This window comes from Clarias gariepinus, chromosome 1 (assembly GCF_024256425.1).
Source record: "Clarias gariepinus isolate MV-2021 ecotype Netherlands chromosome 1, CGAR_prim_01v2, whole genome shotgun sequence".
NCBI classification, from domain to species: Eukaryota; Metazoa; Chordata; class Actinopteri; order Siluriformes; family Clariidae; genus Clarias; species Clarias gariepinus.
The window spans coordinates 33,363,105-33,384,958 of NC_071100.1; the positions used below are offsets into that span (position 1 = coordinate 33,363,105).

General features: G+C 37.8%; 2 protein-coding genes across 2 annotated transcripts; one reads left to right on the forward strand and one right to left on the reverse strand.

Annotated features, from left to right (window-relative positions):
• Positions 1-7,698: 7,698 nt before the first annotated feature.
• LOC128530899 (uncharacterized) lies at positions 7,699-12,509 on the reverse strand. The gene is made up of 3 exons (XM_053504988.1): positions 11,884-12,509; positions 11,399-11,500; positions 7,699-10,546 (listed from the first exon to the last, which is right to left on the reverse strand). Exons 1-3 carry the CDS (start codon positions 12,211-12,213, stop codon positions 8,414-8,416), a joined length of 2,565 nt encoding a protein of 854 aa, XP_053360963.1. The 5' UTR covers positions 12,214-12,509; the 3' UTR covers positions 7,699-8,413.
• A 19-nt stretch (positions 12,510-12,528) lies between these two features.
• LOC128530916 (uncharacterized) lies at positions 12,529-18,636 on the forward strand. The gene is made up of 10 exons (XM_053504989.1): positions 12,529-12,616; positions 13,189-13,316; positions 13,948-14,355; positions 14,440-14,525; positions 15,007-15,143; positions 15,949-16,008; positions 16,348-16,583; positions 16,703-16,850; positions 17,070-17,179; positions 17,654-18,636. Exons 1-10 carry the CDS (start codon positions 12,577-12,579, stop codon positions 17,963-17,965), a joined length of 1,665 nt encoding a protein of 554 aa, XP_053360964.1. The 5' UTR covers positions 12,529-12,576; the 3' UTR covers positions 17,966-18,636.
• The last annotated feature ends 3,218 nt before the right edge of the window (positions 18,637-21,854 follow it).

Consider the following 21,854-nt stretch of genomic DNA (forward strand, 5'->3'; position numbering starts at 1 on the left):
CCAGACGCGGTATCTGATGTAGCCCTCTTGTTAGTCTGGCTAATGCAATGAAGACTCAGGTGAGGCGTTGCGTTTATGCTCGCTGCTGTGGCTCTTGTTTGTTGTGGCGTTTTCCCTGGTTCTTTATCTAGCATGATGAATGAGGGCATGCAGCATCCCAAATGAAGATATCCAGCCCCCACTGCCACTGTAATGAAGCACTTCAAAATAATGTGGCCAGCCCCAATGGAGGTTGCACTAAATTTGATCTCATTCAATTTTGTTAAACTATCTGCCAAGCATGCAAGGACAATGGCTTTCTTATATAAATCACAGTCTTAAAGGGCACCTAGTGGTTGTCCCTGGGGGAAAATAAATAAATAAGTCTAGATAAATAAAAAGAGGACAGAAAACAGCACGACATGTTGGAATATTCAATAAGTGGTATAAAGGATTTCAGGCATATTGTAGTAATTGATAATTACGTAATTAAATATTAAGCTGTTGAAACAATAGTCATTCTTATAATTAAAAAAACATGGTGTCAGATAGCTACATGTAAAGTCATATGGCTATCTTGAACCGGTTGTTAGCACAAAAAGAACAGAAAAATCACTCAGTATTCTCCTCCTGCGCCCTCCATTGTGATAATCCACCTCAGACTAATAACATGAGGTATGCGTGCAGAATGCTAAATGGAGATTAACAGACCCGGCTGCCGAATGCAGGCTGTATATAGCAGCAGTTTGTGTGTTATAATAAAGCCTGAATGCCTTGGGTGCTTCATTACTTTAGAAAGTGGACAAGATTAACTTATACAATTAACCTTTATTCATCATGGATACAGCAACTCCAGCCAGGTCAAATGGCCCATTTAAGATGATTGTCTCAAAGGACTTTTTTAGGAGACATATGAGAACAGCATGATACTTTAGCATGATGAGGATAAATGAACCCACTAGCTTTAGTAAAAAAAAAAAAAAAAAAGTTACAAAAATCTGTCAGCTCCTGTCTGTTTGAAATATACTAGAAGTTTTTTTTTTTTTTTTAGACGGAAAAAAGCCACATGGTGTCTAAAAGCAAGCTTGTGGTAAATATGAAAACAAAATGATTACACTTTTTGGAACAACCTGCAGGTCCTGCAGCCCTAATCATTCTGTCGATAGACCCTTTAGTGTGCAGGTGCACAGTTACAGATGGTTTTATGAAGATCCATTAAAAATAATTTAGCTCATCGCTAGGCACAGGAGGGGCTCGAGGGCTAAGACTAGAGCATCCAACACTAGCTGCTCCCCCCTCCCTCCCCCCAATGGTGCCAAGAGCTATCACTATGGAAACTCAGGAGATAGGTTGGCCTGAACAAGGTAGACAGTTACATATGTATAAGCTTGGAGACAGCAGGCGTACGTGATAATCACAACTACAGCAGTTGCTTCCAATATCGTGCTAGTCAGATGATGTAATCTGTAATGTTTGCCAGGTTTCCTCACCAACTCACCCAGCACATCTCCTATTGAATTTTTTTAAAAAGAACTAAAAAAATAGCAGAATATACTCGACACATACACTATAACTGGAATTACACCAAGATTACACTTTTAGATTTGCCTTGGAGGAAAACTAGGCTCCAGTGAGCATTTTAATACTCATGTGTGTATGTTGATGAATGCTAATTAATTGCCCATTAAGTGAAAAACACATTCACAGTACAGTGGCAACGTCCAAAAAAAAAAAAAAGAAAAAAAGGCTCAGTAAAAGGCAAGCCAATTTCATCACCTGAAAATAGCAACATGACAACAAAATAATGAAACTGCATATCATAAGAGCTGATCACGTATATACTGTAAATTAATGCCAACTGTACACTTTGGAGCTGATCAAGATTAAGGCTAGTGAATCATCTTCTTCTTCCGTAAGTTGTAAACCAACACAGAAGCCCTCATGCAATAGGAATGCTTCATGTTTATATAGTAGTAATGTAATACAGTACATACTGTACTCTCCAATATTTCTCCCAAACTCTTCTTGACTTTGCAATGTTGTGGACTCCTCCCCAACTGCAGACTAAATTACTCTGGTTACTCTTTGCAAAGTCTTGTTTATGGTTTTGCAGCACAAAGCCATGCTTCCTTGCTTTTTGCCATAGCATGCCCTGTTTAGTGTGTTGACCTTCTTAGAGTTTTTGTGCGATTACGGGAATACATTTTCTTGGTATTGCTTTGTGTATTGAATTTATGAGCCTGTCTGGCTGCAACAGTGATGCTTTGTGGAAAAGGAAGAATAAGACTAATTACCTTTGGTACCCTACCGCTGCTGGTCCCATATTATTAGATGACCTCACTTATCATGGCTGACTTCATTGTTTTATTCTAAGTTTTAAGTGATGTTTTCATATCTACTGGAGAACTTATGTATTTATTTGGGCTACAAGACAAATACAGTTCTGTTAAATTGAGATACACTGTTTTACATTCTGCCATACATACACCTAAGGATTTAATTGTTTTTAAAACTATCGCTAATCTTGGAAGAGCAAGTATTTTGGTGTAATTGTATCTGAGATAGCATGTAAGCAGGTGAAATGGGGTACTGACACCTGTGAGTTCATCCTTCTCCTAAATCCACATTCATCCAGATTAGCACACTGCAACAACAGATGCAGCTGTGCACACTAAACCTCGCATGCTGACTTCCAATAATTAATCTCCTATTACTTTCCATCCTGTCAGTTTTCACACTAAAATATCATCCAACAATGACAAGGTGTAGGCTAGGATGTATCTAAGCTCCTGGCTGGGAATATACAGTAAGAATCTAGTAATAATGTCAGTAGCATGTCAACAGACATTATGGCAGATTTCCTTACACATACAGTATATATCAGCCATTTAACAAATATTAATCTTCATAAAGTTCTCGTTCACAAGTCCAGATATGTTAAATTGAGTTGTCACTTTTGCACAATTCCTTATCTCCATAAGAGATATTATTGCCACCAGTGGATAGAAATGGGAACCGCAACAAATGCTATTAGAGACTCATTGGAGCAGCAATCACTCTGCCTCGTTTTCTCTAAAATGAATGTTTCCAGTGCGTGAAGAGCAGAGCAATGGACAACTGACAAAAGTGTAAGTGAAGCTGGTGTGTCAATGAAACAACCATTTCTATCATTAGATATTTAGCAAAGATTAGGAGAGGAAAAGGGATTATGGATTAAATTATACCTGTACACACACACACACACACACACACACACACACACACACACACACATATATATATATATATATATATACACACACATACATACACACACACACAAACACACACACAGGTGTATATATATATATATATATATATATATATATATATATATATATATATATATATGCACCAGCTGCAACATTCGTATGGCATAGTCAGAATTTGGTGTAATTGACGTAAAAGGACGGATCTATCCTGCCGTGTATCAGCGCCTCAGGCTGCTGTTGGTGGTGTAATGGTGTTGAGAATAGTTTTATTGATACACTGTGGGCCCCTTACGACCAATTGAACATTGTTTAAATGCCACAGCCTACCTGAATATTGTTGCTGACCATGTCTATCCCTTTATGACCACAGGATAACGTGCCATGTAACAAAGCTAAAATCATCTCAAAGTGTATACTCAAGTTCACTCTAGTCAAATGGCCTCCACAGTCACCATATCTCTGTCCAATAGAGCACCTTTGGGATGTAGTAGAATGGGAGATTTGCAGCCAAGAAATCTGCAGCAACTATGTGATGCTATCATGTCAATATAGACAAAGATAGGGAATGTTCCTAGCATCTTCTTGAATCTATGCCACAAAACAGGTATGGATTGATTTATACAGTATATACAAAAGTATAAAATATAAATATAATTGGTATTAGGTAAATAAATACACAGATGGACATATATATGAGAATAAAACTTTTTCACTGTGCAATTATTTATTTGACAAAAATTAAACCAAAAAGAAAAAAAACATGTGGGCAATACCAAGTATCCTCTTTCTGCTTCCTAAAAGGGTATGTTGCAGCCAGGAGCTGCTAATAATCAGAACATGATTAATTGATCATTAGCTGGTGTAAAGACCTCCACAAGAGCAGAAGTTTTGGCGTGTGTTAACACAATGCCATAAGGAAAAGACATAAGCAATGGTCTTAGAAAAGCAATTTGTGTTGCAAATCAACCTGGAAAAGATTGTTAAACCATTTTCAAACAATTTGGAGAAATAATATTTAAGACAGTTGCCAATCTTCCCTGGAGTCAACATCCCAACATTCATCCCAAGATCAGAGAAATACAGACAAAAATAAAAATCACAAGAGCTACACCTCAGATCCCTAGAAGAAGACTGAACAAGTACTTCTTTTTTTTGTTGTTGTTTTTTTAAGGGCTGCTAGGAGAAACCATCTTCTGCCTACAATCAGAACATGGAAGCATGACTGAAGCTTGCAAGACTGCATCGAAACAAACCAGAAGATGACAGAAGACGACTGGAACAATTTTCTATAGTCAAATGAGACCAAAGTGGAGTGCCATGTTTGGGGAAAACCAAACAACATTTCAGCAGAAACACCTCATAACCCACTGTCAAGCACAGGGGTGGAGAGGTGATGATTTGGGCATTTTTTGCAGCCACTGGACCTGGGCACCAAAATGTAAAACCAGCCAAAGCTTGTTCGAAAGTGGGTCATGCAAAAGGACAATAATCTGCATACCAGTAAATCTACATCAGAATGGCTGTAAATAATAGAAGCAAGATTTTGGAATGGCTTAGTCAAAGTGCAGACCTCAACCCAATTGAAATGCTATAGCGGGACATTTGCGAATTTCCAAAAACCTAAATAAACTGAAGCAATGTTGTAAAGAAGAATAGTTCAAAATTCCTCCACAATTTATATGAGAGATTGGTAGTCATACAGGAAATTATTACTTCAAGTGATTGCTGGTAAAGGTGGATCTACAAGCTATTAATTCATGGGGGTACTTAGTATCGCCCATGTGTGTGTGTGTTGGTCACATGAACTGTCTAAAAATCAGGCAAAACTTATGAGGAAAGGAAGTCAAGCGTTTATGTGACTGACAAAATAATGGCATTTCTTATCTTGGATAAGATTCATATCACATCACAATATCCCTTGCAAATTTGTTGTTCACAATTCTTATGTAGCTATTATTTATAATGAGATTGCTTATATAATCTATTATAACATTTCAAGATCAGTTCATAAAAATACCATAGACATTAATGATGTTATGCTAGTAATGTCTGTGGTAAAGTACATAAAGACAGTGTTCTTATGAGCAGATATTATAATTCATTATGTAACCTGGTATTTTTAAGCCACATAATAAGGCTTCCTGAGGTTTTTCATTCAACTGCCAAGCAATGTAAGTTAAGATAAATGTTACACACACAAACACACACACACACTACTCAGTCCTCCATCACCCCCAGAAAAGCCAAAAGCCCTTGAATTAAGTCAATCATTTAGTCATAACAAATTAATTAAAAGAATAATTAAATCATTAACACATTAAATATAGCAATTAAACCTCATGTCTTACATGAGTGAATCTGAGTGGATTTGATGAGGGAGAGCAGAGAGAGCAATGGAGTGTACCAGCCAATCAAAGAGTTTACTTTTTTTTTTTTCTTTTTTTTTTTCTTCCAGAGACAACAGTAGAGGACTTGTGGTGCAAGGACTCTCCCTTGCTCTTTCTGCAGACTGATTCTGAGGCCAGATTCCTGAGATAAATTATCTATAATTATCTTGAGCATAACATGTGTTGAATAGCAAATGATGATGAACCTTTCCCCCTTCTGAATGTCCGGTTATGGAGCCTCTTTAATTGAACAATAAACGGTCTGCCTTTGTCTTAAGTACTGCGCCGATTTCTGGATTAGGTTCAATTTCACTGTGGATTTGAGCGGAGTACGTTTGATTGGCTGCATGAAGCATGACCAATTGAGAAGCAGAAGCTATGACTCACAGCAATAAATTTCACCTTGTTGTGTCTCAGCAATATTTGATTCGCTACAAGAAAATAACCGATTTCTATGTTAAACATGTTCCCACTTTGCTCAAAACTGGAACGCTGATTTTGTGCTATTGCTATGAGGAAACATGCTGCTGTCCACTCATACCAAAACAATCTCTAATCAACACTGGGGGTGAGTTTCTCTTACTCTACCTCTTATGTAAGGTATTTTGGTAAGGATTTCCTACAGCATGTTTATGCAACCCCCTTTCATTACCCTGTGGTTTTAGTTATAGCTAAAAACAACATGATATTCTTGATGTAAGAAGAATGAGCTGTGCTTTGGGTCAAATTACAATTACACTGCCTGAGGGCACCTGAATATCAAAACACTTTCATGTGGTTAGATCAGCAACAATATGAATAGAAATATAGCTCACTTAATGCAGTGGGTATTTTTTCTAGCTTTGTTTAAAAGAAGAGTGACAGCTGGTGTCAGGATAATTCTAGGTTAAACAGTAAGCTGTATCTTGTCATGATCAGGTACTTAGATGTAGGGTTATATCGCTTTATCCTGTATCCAGGGTTGCGGGGACCTGGAGCCTATCCCAGGAAGCTTAGGGCACAAGACAGGGTACACCCTGGACAGGGTGCCAATCCATCGCAGGGCGCACACACACACACACACACACACACACACACACACTACGGGCAATTTGGGAATGCCACTTATCTACATGTCTTTGGACTGTTGGTGGAAACCAGAGCACCCGGAGGAAACTCACCAAACATGGGGTGAACATGCAAACTCCATGCACACCGAGCCAGGAATCGAGCCTGTCCGGGAATGGAACCCGGACCCTGAAGGTGCAAGGCGACAGTGCTAACCACAACCATGGCCTAGGTTATGATCTGGAAAGCAAAAATCATATTATATGAAGCCATGCTCTGAGCAGTTCAAGGTTCTTGAAAGGTTTCCAAAGTGAGTGGAGAATGTAATGTTGGTGGAATGTTTAGGAAGACAAAGCACTATGGCTCTTATAAATAGTATGCCTTTCATAAAATATATCTTTCCTAAGGGGATAAAAAAAAAAGGTTTGAGATTATTCATTCTGCGGCAGCGTTAAAAAATCGTAAGTTGCTCAAAACGACTTGATCTCATTCATTAGTCTAATCCCCCTGTGATGCTGTGAATAAGCAGGCCTGAACAGTTTATCAACTGCTGAGGAAGCACCTTTCACTAATGGCTCCCTGCAGGACCAGGTACAGATTGCTAGCCTTGAACTAGGATGCTCTATTAACTAATATTTCTATATACAGCATTCATGAAGGTCTTTAGAAATTGTTCTCTGAATTGTGAATTAGTTCTGATTCGTAATTCCTAATCGGTATGGATTCCAGTCTAACTCAGCTCACTGCAAAAACTCAAAATCTTGTCAAGTATATTTTTCTAATTTCTAGTCAAAATATCTCATCACACTTAATATAAGACAAAATCACCTAAAGACCAAGATTTAAGTGAGATAAAGGAGCTTGTTTTTAGACAGTGCATCTTGAATATCTTGTTAAGTGAATCTGTCTTGAAAATATCTTGTTTTGAGTCATATCTCAGATGAAACAAGCTTTTTTTGACATGTCATAAGGTTTTTAAGCTGCTGTGTTATTTGTTAAAGATGAATCGTCTTGTTTCAAGAAATAGACTTGACTTGAATTGAGACAACAAATCTGCTTTATTGAAAACTGCATGGTCAACATGCCCAACTCACAATGCAGAGTACAGTGTGGCTATTTTTCTTACATTTGCATCAAACCATGTCCATGTGATATGTAAAAAAGACAGTGGCAAAATCTGGAATTATGTTTCCTTCTCTGTTCTGTTGCACTCTGGACATACTGCAAAAGCAATAAGTAAAAATAAATGCTGTCATCAATTACAGTGTTTGTAGTGCTTAAAAAAAATACCCGCCCAAAAAAACTGCACCCAAATACCCACTGTAACGTACGGACAGAGGCGGTCGGATCCATGTGCAGCACTTTATTTCAGCTCAAACACAAGCAGACATAAACTCCGGCATACAGTTAAACAAGGGGCAAACCAGTAACTCGTAGTGAAAACAGGCTTAGGTCGAGGCAGGCAGCACAGGTTCATGAACAGTTCAGAAAGCAGGCAAGGGTCAAGAGTCCAGAGAAACACAGAATATTAAAACAGGGAAAGCTCAGAGATGTACACTTACAGTGTAACAAGACTTTGCAAAGGACACAAAGGAAAACCAAGGCTTAAATCAGAGAAGCTAACAAGAATAATCTAAAACAGGTGAAAGACAAAGCACAATCAGTCCAGGTAAAGCCATAAGATGAAATGATAAATAGAGAAGGAGTGCACTCCAGCCGCTGATTGTCACACCCACACTCAATACAGACTCAAGAATTATGTTTAATGATGTCTGTGAGATCATACTTCAGTGGAATGTACTTGCTATTATTGAAGTTTACATAGTGGTATGGTGTATAATCAACAAGCTTTTCAGCATCCATGAAAATATTGGCTTGAGCTAGATCGGGAACTTCTACCTCATAAGCTAAATAATGATCATTCCACCCAACTGTAGAGAGAGGTTGGCATTCAAAACAATACACTGACGCATTTAAAATATAAATGTTTTTTACAAGTGAAAACTCTGGAGTATCATTGATGACATTAGAAATAACCAAAGATTTTCCACATGTATGCTTATTACCATGTTGTATAATCCACTTTACAGAAACTATATGTTCAACATGCTCTATTCCTAAGAAGTCTTTAATCTTTCCTTCTACATAATGAACATTTTTCACCTCAGAGGCTGGGCCCATGTCAACTTCCCTTGAACAAATTGGATGTTTCTCAAGCACATTCTGACTACATTCATAAAGTTGGTTGTGCTTCACAAGAGACTTACAGATATTTTTAAAACTACTTTTCAAAGCCCACTGCTTAAAAAAGCAATGCTTTGACTCAAAGCGCATACACATATGCCTCACTGTAGGACCAAGTGCCTTAATCTGAGAAGGAAGATGCAGCAAGTAATGCTGTTTAGGTATAATATTTGCATCTGGAAACAGTTGTTTGAAATGTTTTAAATGGTGCTCTATTAAAAGCTTCAGCCTTGAAAGAGTTGAGAGAGCAATAATTGGTGAAAAAAGAATTTTGACTATCTCTAACAACTTAAGTAGCATTTGTGTGTAATCATTTTCTCCAAGTTTGTCAATGAGAAATGGCAGGATCTTTAACAAAACCAGCATCTGCCCAGCTGACTGTTTCAATTTATTGTCATTTGATGATAGTGTATTGACAGATATGGGGCAAGGCTTATCCCTTGCATCCACAGGAGAATAAGGGAAGCAAATAATTGCACTGTTGAATGCGTCCAAGTCCATATGCCCTGAAAGCACAAGATGCTTTAAAACACATTTGATTTCATATGGGGCAACACCTTCAAGAATGACATGCATGATGTCCTGTGGGGTTTGATTGATTATATCAAAGTGAGGAAATTCTGTTAATTTGCTTCTCCTGTTTATGCCATATGTCATTTTAAGATTGTCTTTCAGAAAGTCAGTATTTGCCTTTTCAATGTCATTACATTGCCTGTTATGACTTGCCGTAGTCCTTTTAACAAACAAATCTTCATTAAATTGCTCCTGCATGTCTTCAAAGTTGCATTCGCAGTGCCTGCATTTACTGTAGGCAAATCCCACTCCTATCTTAAATCCAGCCACGTCATGCTGAGCTAGAGTGTCTCCGCACACAGACATAAGTGCCCCATAAATTGTCCTCTCACCACTTGCAGTGACAACCTGGACACCATCATACAGCTCAGTTAAGTCATGGTTAATCCTCTCAAATATCTCATCAATACCACAATGGGAAAGATCTTTTGATTTTACCATGGCAAGCAGACGAATGGCAGCAAGTCTTGATCGGTATTTAGGGTTGATGTTACCTAAGGTGTAATAAATCAATAACAATTTGTTTTTGTTTGCCCGAGATCCAAGAGGATTGCATAGCTCAATTTCATCTGTATATAAAATCAACTGCAATGCTGTGGGAAATTTCAAAAACAGTGGGTGCGACTTAAAAATGTCTCCATCTATGAAATCATGAAAAAATCCATCCTTGCATGTCTGTGGCCTGTTGTCAATCATTGCAATTATTTGTGGATGTGATAGCAGCTGCTCCAAACTTTTCACCAACGGTATATAATGAAATAAATGGTCCTTAATAGTAAGAACTCTGGAGTCTCCATTTTTCACATAACATACTGTTTGTTTTGCGACAAGAATCTCTGGTTCAACTGGTATTAGCAGTTCTTTGATGGTCTTATCCTGCAAATGGGTGGAAGCAATTTGACAGAAAGGGTCAACAAACTGGTCAAATATCCCCATTGCATCACTCTTTAGTTGATCCAGGTCCCCAGAATGTCTCTCAATCATGTCGCTCATTTGCTGTTTTAGGTGCTCCAATAATGCGGCCTGATATTGCTGGACTCCACTCACCATTTGGTTAACAGCTCTCTGAAGAGTAGAAAACAAACAAACAAAAAAATTATACATTATAAAATGCAGTCAACATGGAAACTCAGACACTTTTTTTTTTTACATTTTTTTTTTTAAGTAACCCTTCAATTACATGCTGTATTGTTAGTGAAATGCAATGATCAAAATAGGCTATTTACAGCAAAACTATCATGAAATAATATTAGCTTCTGCAGCTTTAAGACCTTGTTTACACTTGGTCTTAAAATGCGTTTTGAGCAATAGGATCAGGTGGACTAAGTGCTAAATAAAAGTGTAAGTGCTGGGTTTATTATGTTGTCTTCATTTTTAGCTCATGCTCAACAAATGGAGTGGATGGGCAGATTTTGTAAGCAAAGTATGTGTCCATTTGCATATATAATGGGGAAGTGAGATCCGATCACAAATGTTCACTGAACCCTTACAAAAAACAACTGCAGTACAATGAAGTACACCGTATATGGCAATGCCGGTGTGTGTACACTCAGAGAGAATAATGTGTTTGAATTTAAAAGACGTGGCGCTGTGCGACCGGTGTGCGCCCCCCTTTAAGCTATCTTAAATAACTAGATAAACAAGTCTGTTAGCAAACTTTAAGTTGGCTTGAAAAAGCATAGCCAGAAAGTTTAAAGCCAATTCATCAGATAGATAGAAAGAAAGTACTTGGAAGGAAAGAAGCATGTGCATACACATTCTATTTCAGGTGTTTCTGAGATGTCCACCTGTGATCGGATCAACCAAGATGCCAGGTCTAAACAGTGGCTAAGTCATTCTACAGTTTAAGCTTATTGCTTTTAAGTTTGCTACTAAAAATTAAATATAATAAATTGGAAAATCAATGGCATAAGTTACCTGTGTCAGTTGATGGGTTTCTCTGGCTTGAAGAAGAAATCCAGTTGCATGTTTACAAAGACCAACGTCCATGCGACCCTCTCCATCTTCTTGGAATCCACTCTGAAAGAAATTAACAACAAACCTATTGAAACAGGGAAAATATTGTCATGTGTAGGTAGCACCACCAGACAATCTAATAACTACCTGGGTAAGCTAGCTAGCTAGATTTCTTCTTATAAAAAGGTACAAGATGGGTGTATTTTTACTGATTGGTGTATTTATTTATGTATTTTTATTATTCGAGTATGTAAAATAACAACAACAATAAAAACAAAACAGTACTTTGACAGCATCAGAAAAAAATCTGTCCTTCATGAGTGTTAAGATTGACACACATACTAAATTGTATCCCTTCACCTGCTCTCTTACCAATAAATTAACATAAAGGCCTTTGAACTGAACTTGTATTGTTACGTTAAATTCTAGTTTGTGTAATGACTTACCGCTGGAATGACGATGCTTGAGCCCTCCGCTTCAGCCACATGGATTGAATTAGTTTGGTCGGTTGGGCCTGTCCTTTCACCTGCTCCAGGTAAAACGTGGCGAGTCGGTCCTTCCTCCTCCGTCGCTTCAACTTGAAGAAGATGATGCGCATGTGTTCGCTTCACGTGATAGTAGAAGGAGTTATACACCCTGTACTCACTCGGACAGCCATCAATCCCACACACGACGCGAAAGTCAGGGCTGCGACTGTGCATGGTGTTAATGTGACTCAAAAGTTGTTTCAGAGTCAGTGCCACAAATATGTAGCATATGAAGCAACGCCAAATCATGTTGGAAGCAAAGACAAGCAAGATGCAAGAGTACGGTAAACAACTGGTCGCAAGACTGCCGTAAAAACTCGTTTCTATGGTTACACCCGCCAGCCACCTGCTGCAAATGAGAATGTAGGCGTAAACTAATTATACTGGAAACTAACGGACCGATTTGAACTTGGATGTCTTGGGAGTCTTCTTGACGTGTTTCATTGCAAGTAAGTTGTATTCAGTGCTCATTCTTTGTAGTTCACATTGCACACCATTTGAATGTTATCGACGTTTATATGTGTTTTCAATGTTTATTGTGTATCGTTGCCGCTGAACAGAGACAGCGAGGCGGGCTAACGTTAAGTTAGCGGAGCTAAAAGCTATTGCGACATGGAAGAATTGGATGATGTCGCAGTGTCGATTTTAAGGGGTAATGTATGCAAATGTTATTATTTATCATACGTACAAATGCTGATGAGCTTTTGGATAATGTTTTATATTGTGTTCGGAACTTCAGACCAATATCAAAGTGAATTTTACCCTCCCGTTACTCGCGCAATTTTGTTCCCGCTAAATTCATAAACTAGTCAACTGTTAATTTAAATTAATAAACTAATTATATAAAACTATTGTCAATGCACTACAAATTAACTGGTTCTATGCCTTTACTTTATTAATACAACTTATTAAAAAAATACAAGGCATGAGACATTTATTTTTCTTTGGTGGTAACGTTAGTGCATTCTCTAATCTAATCAGCAGTCTGCCGTGTTTTCACGTCACATTTTAGTATCGCCTCAGCTCGCTCAGAACCTCGCCTGAGGTGGTACAAAAAAAAGTACCTGAAAGCAGGTACAGGTACAACTTTTACACAGTGTAAAACCAAACAGAGCCGAGGCGAGCTGGTACTGTGTAGTGGAAAAGCGCCATAATAGTCTCATTCAGTTTGATTTCTAGGGCACTGTTTCATCTAGCTATGTTTGTCTTTTAATGTTTTCATAGCTGCAAACATCACAGAGACAATGATGAGCACTCTGTCTCGTGAAGACTTGCGAGATCTTTTCCCAGGCCCAGAGAACTTTATACGGAGAAAAGCGGTCTGGCGTGCCTGTCATGGTGCCTCAGAAGAGGTCAGTTTCTCATAGGGTTGTGCCGATAGACAATAGTATTGTGTATCGACGAGAGTCAGAGATATCGCTGCTGGCAGATGCCTTTGACGATATCAATACGATAATTAGCTTGTTTTCCCATTAATGTATTAAATCATTATTATTATTATTATGAAGCTAGTATTGTTATTAAATTAGTTAGGAACTACAATTAATTTGCCTTGCCTAAATTCATAACGACATCACCGCATAACCAGACTTGTGACATTGGAAACAGTCGGGATAATGTAAGTACACAACTACAAAAAATATATAACATAGATATAGTGATTTTTGCTATTTTTAAAGCAAAAAAGTTACATATTGTGCCTTTAAGTGGTTTAAACTAAACACCTATTTAAGTTGGCAGCAGCACATTAAGCTAACAGCACAGTGTTTTTGGAACAGACATGGTAGTCTACATCTGTGTTCAATTCAGTTTAGATTAATTGATAGGTGTTCAGTTAGTTAATGTTATCGATTTCACACACCTAAAATGGAACATTGCTTATTTTTACGTGTGCAAAGCTGTCAATGCTACACTGCATTTTGTGTTGACATGAAAAACAAAAATGTTGCTTTTTACATTAGTTCATTATCTTTTATTTTACAGGAGTCTGGCCAAGAACACTCAAAATTATCGGGCATTTCCTCCTTTAATGCTTCACCCATGCAACAGACATCCACTCCTGTGAAAGCAAGTCCTGCAAAGTACACAACCCCTGAAAAGGTTGTGAAGTTATCCTTTCCAGAATATGTATTGCACACCGACACAGAACTTGAGCAAGTCCGACAACAGTACTTTGAGTTGTCGAAGAGAGGCGAACAGCGCGACTGCCAAATGTCAAAGGAGCTCAGATGCCGGCTCATTCGAAACACCATGACCAGTATGATTGCGATCCTGAGGGCAAAGGGGGATAGAGAATCACACAGATACCCATCAAAGCCAGAAATCACAGCAATGGCAAAGAGAATAGTACTGTACTACCCCATGCTGCAGGACCAAGGCCTCCATACATGGGTAAGTGAAATGCACCCAGTTTGATGACGGTTTCATGTTGGACATTTTTAGCGATTTGAAAAATTGATTAAATGTCTTGTGCAGTTCACTGTGTACAGACAGCTTTACAAAAGATTGCAAAATGTGAGATCCCCCCAAAAAACAAATCCAGATGGGAGACATTCAAAGAGGTGAGCTGTAACTAATGATTTTGTTCATCAAAGATTCATCTGTTAATCATTTTCAAGATTAATTGATTAGTTGTCTGGTCAATATAAAGTACAAGGTGATGTCCTCAAAAGTCTTGTTTAATCCATAACCCAAAGCTGATAATTTCACTGTCATAGAGGACTAAAGAAGCTAGATCACATTTGAGAAGCTTCAATCATATTTGGACATTTAAAAAAAAAAAAAATACTCAAAGTGATCAGTCATGTCAATGTCCTGTCCTGGGTGATCTGTCTCTAGTGTCTCCTCACTTCCCGGTTTTAATGAGTGCTGTTAGTGTTTGACTACAAAGTAATTGCTTTGGATGTGTGTGGGGATATTGCTTTTTATTATGAAGCACTTTGTTACACTTTGTTTGTATGAAAAGTGCAGTACAAATAAAGTCAGATGGATTGATTGATTTAGTAGTTGACAACTAATTGATTAACTGACTAATCTTTGCAGCTCTACAAAGAGGCGCTGTCTTGAGCAGTCAACAGACACGGATGAAATGGGTTCAAGTGACTCCACAATCATTCTAGATCTGTCCACAGAAGAAAGTGGTAGCCCACGCTCAGACGGTAAAGAAAGTGAGTTAGAAGGTGAGTTTCAACTTTGCATTTACATATTTGCCCTTGTGAGGTATTTATATTTTAGATAAACTAATAAACCCACTTTATTGGTCAAGATGACAGTCCTGACATGACAGAAGTAAAAGGCTTTAAAATTCACTTTAGAGAATATGTACAGTGAGGAAAATAAGTATGTGAACACCCTGCTATTTTGCAAGTTCTCCCACTTAGAAATCATGGAGGGGTCTGAAATTGTCATCGTAGGTGGATGTCCACTGTGAGAGACAGAATCTAAAACTAAAATCCAGAAATCACAATGTATGATTTTTTTTAACTATTTATTTGTATGATACAGCTGCAAATAAGTATTTGAACACCTGAGAATGTTAATATTTGGTACAGTAGCCTTTGTTTGAGGTCAAACGTTTCCTGTAGTTTTTCATCAGGTTTGCACACACTGCAGGAGGGATTTTGGCCCACTCCTCCACACAGATCTTTTCTAGATCTGTCAGGTTTCTGAGCTGTCGCTGAGAAACGCAGAGTTTTATTAACATTATTGTAGAAATTAAGTTTTAACAGAAATCTGGTATTAATAAAAAGCTGGTATTGTATCATTTTGGACAGTTGTGTACAGCAGCACCTTTTAGTATCAGTCTACTGTGCAACATTACTTTCTATAACCTCTCCAGCATAGCAAATAATGTTATGCATTTAAAACCCATATGTCTCATTAGTGGCATTTTGCTCTTTTAAATTGAATGTAATTTTTGGTTACAAAATACCGAAATGATCCTTAAAGTACTTGTCAGAAATATGTGTGTGTTATATTTTGAAGGAAAAAGAAGATCCCAAAGCCTACCTGAAGAAGCACCCTCTACCCTGTCCAGTCCTGATGGTGAGTTCGTCCAACTACCACATGACTGTGTGTAGTGGGGGTGTACTTGTGTGCCTACATGCAATTGTTTGTGATTGCATGACCATATGAGTTTCAAACAAATAGTTCTCATGCATTATTATGCAAAAAATTATTTTTATTTTTTTTTATGGCATTTAAATGGTTAAAATTCCAAAAATGAATAGGCATTTGGTAGTTAGGATCAGGGCTGATATTTGTTAAAAGATTTCATTCCATTAAAACATTTAATATTAATGTATGATTTTTATGGCAGTTTTGAAATATTTTTTTCATGCAACAACATGAGGAATATTAATTATGTATTTTTGTGTCTTACAGCTAACAAGTCTGCAGATGTTGACAGTCCAGACACCAGTTCAGCAACCTTGGCCAAGCATTACAAGACCCTACATTCTATGTATAAAAGAAAAAATCCAAATCACCAGGATGTCTCTCATCTCTTGGATTTGGAATTTGTAGCCAGAAGAGCATTCATTGATTCAAATACCGTTCGCGAGGAGAACAGACATGAGAAGGTTCTAGAAGCATATCCTTGTTTCAAGGACGTTGGACATGTAAGTCATTATTGACTGCATGATTAAAACCATGGTATCACACACAATGTTTAAAATACCAGTTTCCTCTTAAATTATATTATTCAAATGTCTGTATTGGTATATTTTATATTTCATAGGTGATGGAGGAGCTTAAACGCATTTTGGATGCGGAAAATACCAACTTCATCAATGAACTAAAGGGAAGATGGCATGACTTCTGCCAGAAGGTGCAGTTTTTCGGTGTATGGAAAAAGGTGTTGAAACCCCCAATGGGAATGGACAAAGGTAGGGAATGCTGTTTTGGTGTTATTAGTGAATAGGGTTTAGGGTGGACCTTCAGGCATGTTGTCAAGTACATTAGCTAGTGTTTTTTTTTTTTTTTTTTTTTCGTCTATGATGGCTATCCCATTATTTGCTGATTTCTTTATTTTTTAAGCATTGTGTCTGTTGTATACCTTTTATCAGATTTTACCTTGTGTAAGTAATGAATCACTTCCTGTACAGCTGAACAGGCTCTTGAGATCCTACGTGTGCTGCCATCACTGTTCCCCTCCACCTCAGCTCCTCCAAAGAGGGTACGAGATGCGAGTGAGGCTCTGGTGCATGTCCTCGAGGTGAGCCGTGTAAAATGTTGTACGATCGTTTTGACTGCCGTATCGGAAAAAAATATAACTGAAGGTGCTGCCCTTGATGACTCCCAATGCATTTCCTATTCACGTACTGTATGTTCTAAGCCTTCAAAGACACCTAAACATTTGTTTTTAAAAAGAGGATTTTCACTGAGTAGATTTCTTGGCTGTCACAGTATGTACAAAAATGGGTGCATTACATGGTAGCAGGTTTAATCACCCTAATGATAACCAAGCAAGACTAGCCATAGCCTTGGTTTTTACTTCTTTTGGAAGGGTAGACATGTGTAAACAGTAAATGCATTGGGGATAGTTAAAAACAGCACTTTCAGATGGAGCTTTCTCAGTAACTTTTGTCAGAATTTTGCTTTAAGTGTTTGTAAACAACCCTCTACCCTAGGTTCCAAATGACCAAAATGCATTATCCTGACAGAAGGATGTCTGTGTTATCTGTTACAGGAAGGAGAAGATCCCAATTCCTACTTGAAGAAACGCCCTCTCTCCTGTCCAGTCCTGATTGTCGGTCCGTCCAACTTCCTCCTAGCGGTGGGAGATGTGGCAATAACCACCTTTCCAAAAGACAAGCTTACCGAGAGTGCTTTATACCTTATGGCCTACTATTATAGCCTACACCTGACTTATCCAAAGTGTGTAGCCACTCTGCTTTCAGTCATACAGACGGAGGTCCTCTTAGACATAATGCATGAGAGAGATCTCACATCGTCTTACAAGAAGAGCATGGCAGAGTGGAAAGCTTTTATTGGCCAATAAAACCAGTGGTCAGATATGGTGTTAGGATAGCACTTCCTCTCTCCCTCCAAAGGTATTGCAGTTCAATGTTCTATTGATTCTTGGTTGGAATTTGTCTAAGTTAGCCCAGTGTTAATTTGGGGTGCACGACAATATTAGCCAACATGCCGTTATATTGTGTGTGTGTTTGCACTTTTCAAAATTTCACACACTTCAGTTTAAATAACTAATTGTCTGTTCAGCAGATGCAGTCACTAATTTAGTATGGTCCATCCTTAAAGGATAATTCTGGTGAAAAATTAACCTGGGGTAATTAACACATGGTTACTGAGTCAATCGTTCCCTGGAATGCGTTTTCATGATATTCGAATGTAAAGAGTTTTATCTCTAAAAACAGATTAGCTTATAACACTAGTATATGGGGCATAGTGTAAGTAAAAGTAAATCGCTAGTTAATACCACTAACAAGGCTCAAAATAGCCTCACACTAACACGGTAGCATAATGAGGGTCCCTACATGCAAACCGAAGCATTGAGAACTTTGTAAGTGTACAAACAGTTTAATAAGAAGATACTTTATAAAGACAGTACATTACGCGTTTACAGAGATGATCCATCTTGGAAAACAGTCTCGACTAGTCGAGCCACGAACGCCGTGACTCGATTAGTCAAGACTGTTTTCCAAGATGGTTCCTGCATGTTTTTAGAGATAAAACTCTTTACATTCGATTATCATGAAAACTCATTCCAGGGAACGATTGACTCGTTAACCATGTGTTAATTAACCCAGGTTCATTTTTCACCGGAATTATCCTTGAAGGATGATGTTACAAGGGTTAATGTTGTATTGAGGAACTAGTTAGCTCAGAACCCTTAATTTGAATGTTACAATATTGTGAATGTCACAAGTGGAGCAGTTTTAGTGTTTCTGTGCTGAGTGCCTGTGCAAAGCACAGATTTTGTACGTGTATTGGCACATTGGTCGGATGTTTGGACCTGACCTTAACTGACATATTTGGCATATTCTACTATGTTTTCATATTTCTGTTTCATAAATACTGTGAGCCAAAATGTTGAGAAATTAAGCTGTTTCCCTTTTATGCTGTTTAAATAAAGTCGGTTAAATGCAGGTCTATTTTTCACTTTTTCTTTCTTGTAAACAGTAGTTAATGTCTTGAATCTAGTAGGTAAAATGTCTTGAATCTAGAACAGTATTACTTTTGTAGAGCTTACAATAAGGTAAATACACTTGAGATGATGACAGGATGGTAAATTATGGCTTATGGCAAAAGGGCACTGCCTAATACGAGTCAGGAATGCTAACTTCAAGACATTTTGTCTCAAAATGCCAGTTTCCAATCTTATTTCAAGTTGGTGGTGACTTAAATCTAGAACAGTGTAACAATTATAGAACTAAAAATTAGTTAAAATACACTTGAAACAAACAGGATGACAAAAAATAAAATGCTACTTTTGAGGGCAAAATACTATTTTTGAGCATGACAAGCTTATTATGAGACACAATATTAGTAAAATATAGCTAAAAATGAGTTTTCCCAGCTAATTTCAAGATCATTCATATCTTGTAAGGCTTAAATATAATGTCTTATTTTAAGAAATCTTACCAAGACAATTTTCACTTGTTCCATTGGCAGATTTTTTTGCTTATTACAAGCAAAAATATCTTGTTTTAATTTTTTTTTGCTTATTTTTGGAGTGGCCTTTTTTCCAGTGCTGGGGTATCCAGGTTAGAGGCATTACCCAAGCGTCCGTCTTAAAGCAGTTGCCAGAGTGGGTAATGTTGCATGGTCACTCATCTGCTAAAGGTCTGTAAGTTTCCTCCCCCACCTCTAAACCTGGCACTAGGTGAACTGGTGACACGAAGTAATCCTTAGATGTGTGGTCAGCAATATGCAGCAGCTGTCACTTTGCCATTTTCTAGACAAGTAGTATTTGAAGTCCTTGGAAAATTTTTAAAAAGTTTTCATATGTACAAAGCAGCACACAATCTATTTAATCTATCTATTTTAGCATTCACAGTGCCTTGTTTTACTGTAAACTATTGTATTTAAAATTACACAATAAAGCTTAAAATGGTTTGAGATTAATAGCACATGTTGCTGGAATTTACAGTGTATTTTTACAGTTGAAGTGCGCATCTCAACTTTTTTGTCCTTAAGCCATCATGTCAAATTTGGAAGTATGCTTGGGGTCATTGTCCACTAGGAAGAAACATTTGCAAAACAAGCATTATCTTCCTGGCTGGTCTGTCTTGAAATGTTGCTTTAAAATATCCACATAATCTTCCTTCCTCATGATGGCATGATCTATTTTGTGGAGTGCAATAGTCCTTTTTGAAGCAAAGTACCCTAACAACATGATGCTGCCACCCCCATGCTTTACATTTAGGATGATGTTCTTTAAGCAAACCTTACTTTTTTCCCTGCCAGGCAATGATAGTCTTTATGGCCAAACAGTTACATTTTTGTTTTATCAGAACAGAAGACATATCTCAGGAAAATTTGATGTTTGTCCCCATGTCCAGCTGTAAGCCATAGTTTGGAGCAGCGGCTTGCTGAGCAGCCTTAGGTTATGTTGATATCAGTCTTGTTTTTCTATGAACATACATAGGTATTTAGTACTACTATGTACTTTGTCTTCACAAGGTCCTTCGCTGTTGTCGTGGGATTTATTTGTACTTTTTCTATCAAAGTATGTGTCTCTTCCCTGAGTGGTATGATGGCTGTGTGGTCCCATGGTGTTTATACTGTATTTGTACAGTATTGTTTGTTCAGATGAATGTTGTACTGTACCTTAACATGTACATTACAGCATAGGGAAATCATTTTTTCACATAACCCAGTTAGGAAGCAGGGGTCAGAATTTAGGGTCTGCCAGGATACAGCACCCCTGGAGCAAATAGGGTCAAGGGCTTAACAGTGGCAGCTTGGCGGTGCTGGGGCTTGAACCCCCGACCTTCTGATCAGTAACCTAGAGCCTGTTTAGGCACTGTCAAGGAACTGTATGTAAACTTCTGGTCTATCGGAATTTAGTGACTTACACGTGAAAAAGTTCTATTTGTAAACAGTTGTTGGAAAAAAGAACTTGTGTCATGCATAAAATAGATGTCCTAACAGAATTGCCAAACTTATCATTTATTAACATGAAATCTGTGGATTGGTTAAAAAAATCAGTTTTTACTGACTTCAGTCTACAGTAGGTGTCTGCAAACTTTTGACTTTAAATGTAGACGTTGGACAGAACTGTATAAACATTATTAAGCCAATGAGCAAAATTGCTGAAGCAAACAGTAAAGCTGTAGAAAGCAATACCTGCTCAGTCAGCAAAATCTCCAGATATACACTTGAAATTAATATTATTTTATACAATGATTGTTATTTTTATGACATGTTGATTACATTATATTACATGTTATATTATACACCATAAATGAGCACTAGCGTACTGTGGTTGCTTTTGCTTGAGAACATTGTTTGTCACTAAATTGCACTAGGAGTGAATGGGTATTTGTATGAATGTAAGTACATGGTAATCAATACAGGTTGTATACCCAGGATAGTCTGTGATTTCTCCACCAACCAGGCCAGGATATCCCACTATATCCTGATGGATGAATGAATGAAATAATGAATGAATGAACGAACGAATGAATGCTACAGTGTGTCAAGAATAGCTAAGATTTAGTGATTTTTCTCTGCCGTTAAAAGCTATTGAACCGTTGGCCCGGATGATTTGTGCAATTTAACCATATATTGACCATGACACAGTTTCAGGCATCTTTACCACCCACTGAAAGAACTATCATCACATCAGATATAGATGGGGATGATGTCAATGAGTGATCAATAATGGTGGTTCAGCTGTGCTGAGTACAGTTACGTCTTCCCAC

Coding starts and splice junctions, on each gene's coding strand:
- LOC128530916 (XM_053504989.1), top strand. CDS start 12,577: ATGGAAGAATTGGATGATGTCGCAGTGTCGATTTTAAGGG. Junction 14,356..14,439: donor ACCAAGGCCTCCATACATGG/GTAAGTGAAATG, acceptor TGTCTTGTGCAG/TTCACTGTGTACAGACAGCT. Junction 16,009..16,347: donor TACCCTGTCCAGTCCTGATG/GTGAGTTCGTCC, acceptor TGTGTCTTACAG/CTAACAAGTCTGCAGATGTT.
- LOC128530899 (XM_053504988.1), bottom strand. CDS start 12,213: ATGATTTGGCGTTGCTTCATATGCTACATATTTGTGGCACTGACTCTG. Junction 11,501..11,883: donor CAAGCATCGTCATTCCAGCG/GTAAGTCATTAC, acceptor AATTTCTTTCAG/AGTGGATTCCAAGAAGATGG. Junction 10,547..11,398: donor AAACCCATCAACTGACACAG/GTAACTTATGCC, acceptor TCTACTCTTCAG/AGAGCTGTTAACCAAATGGT.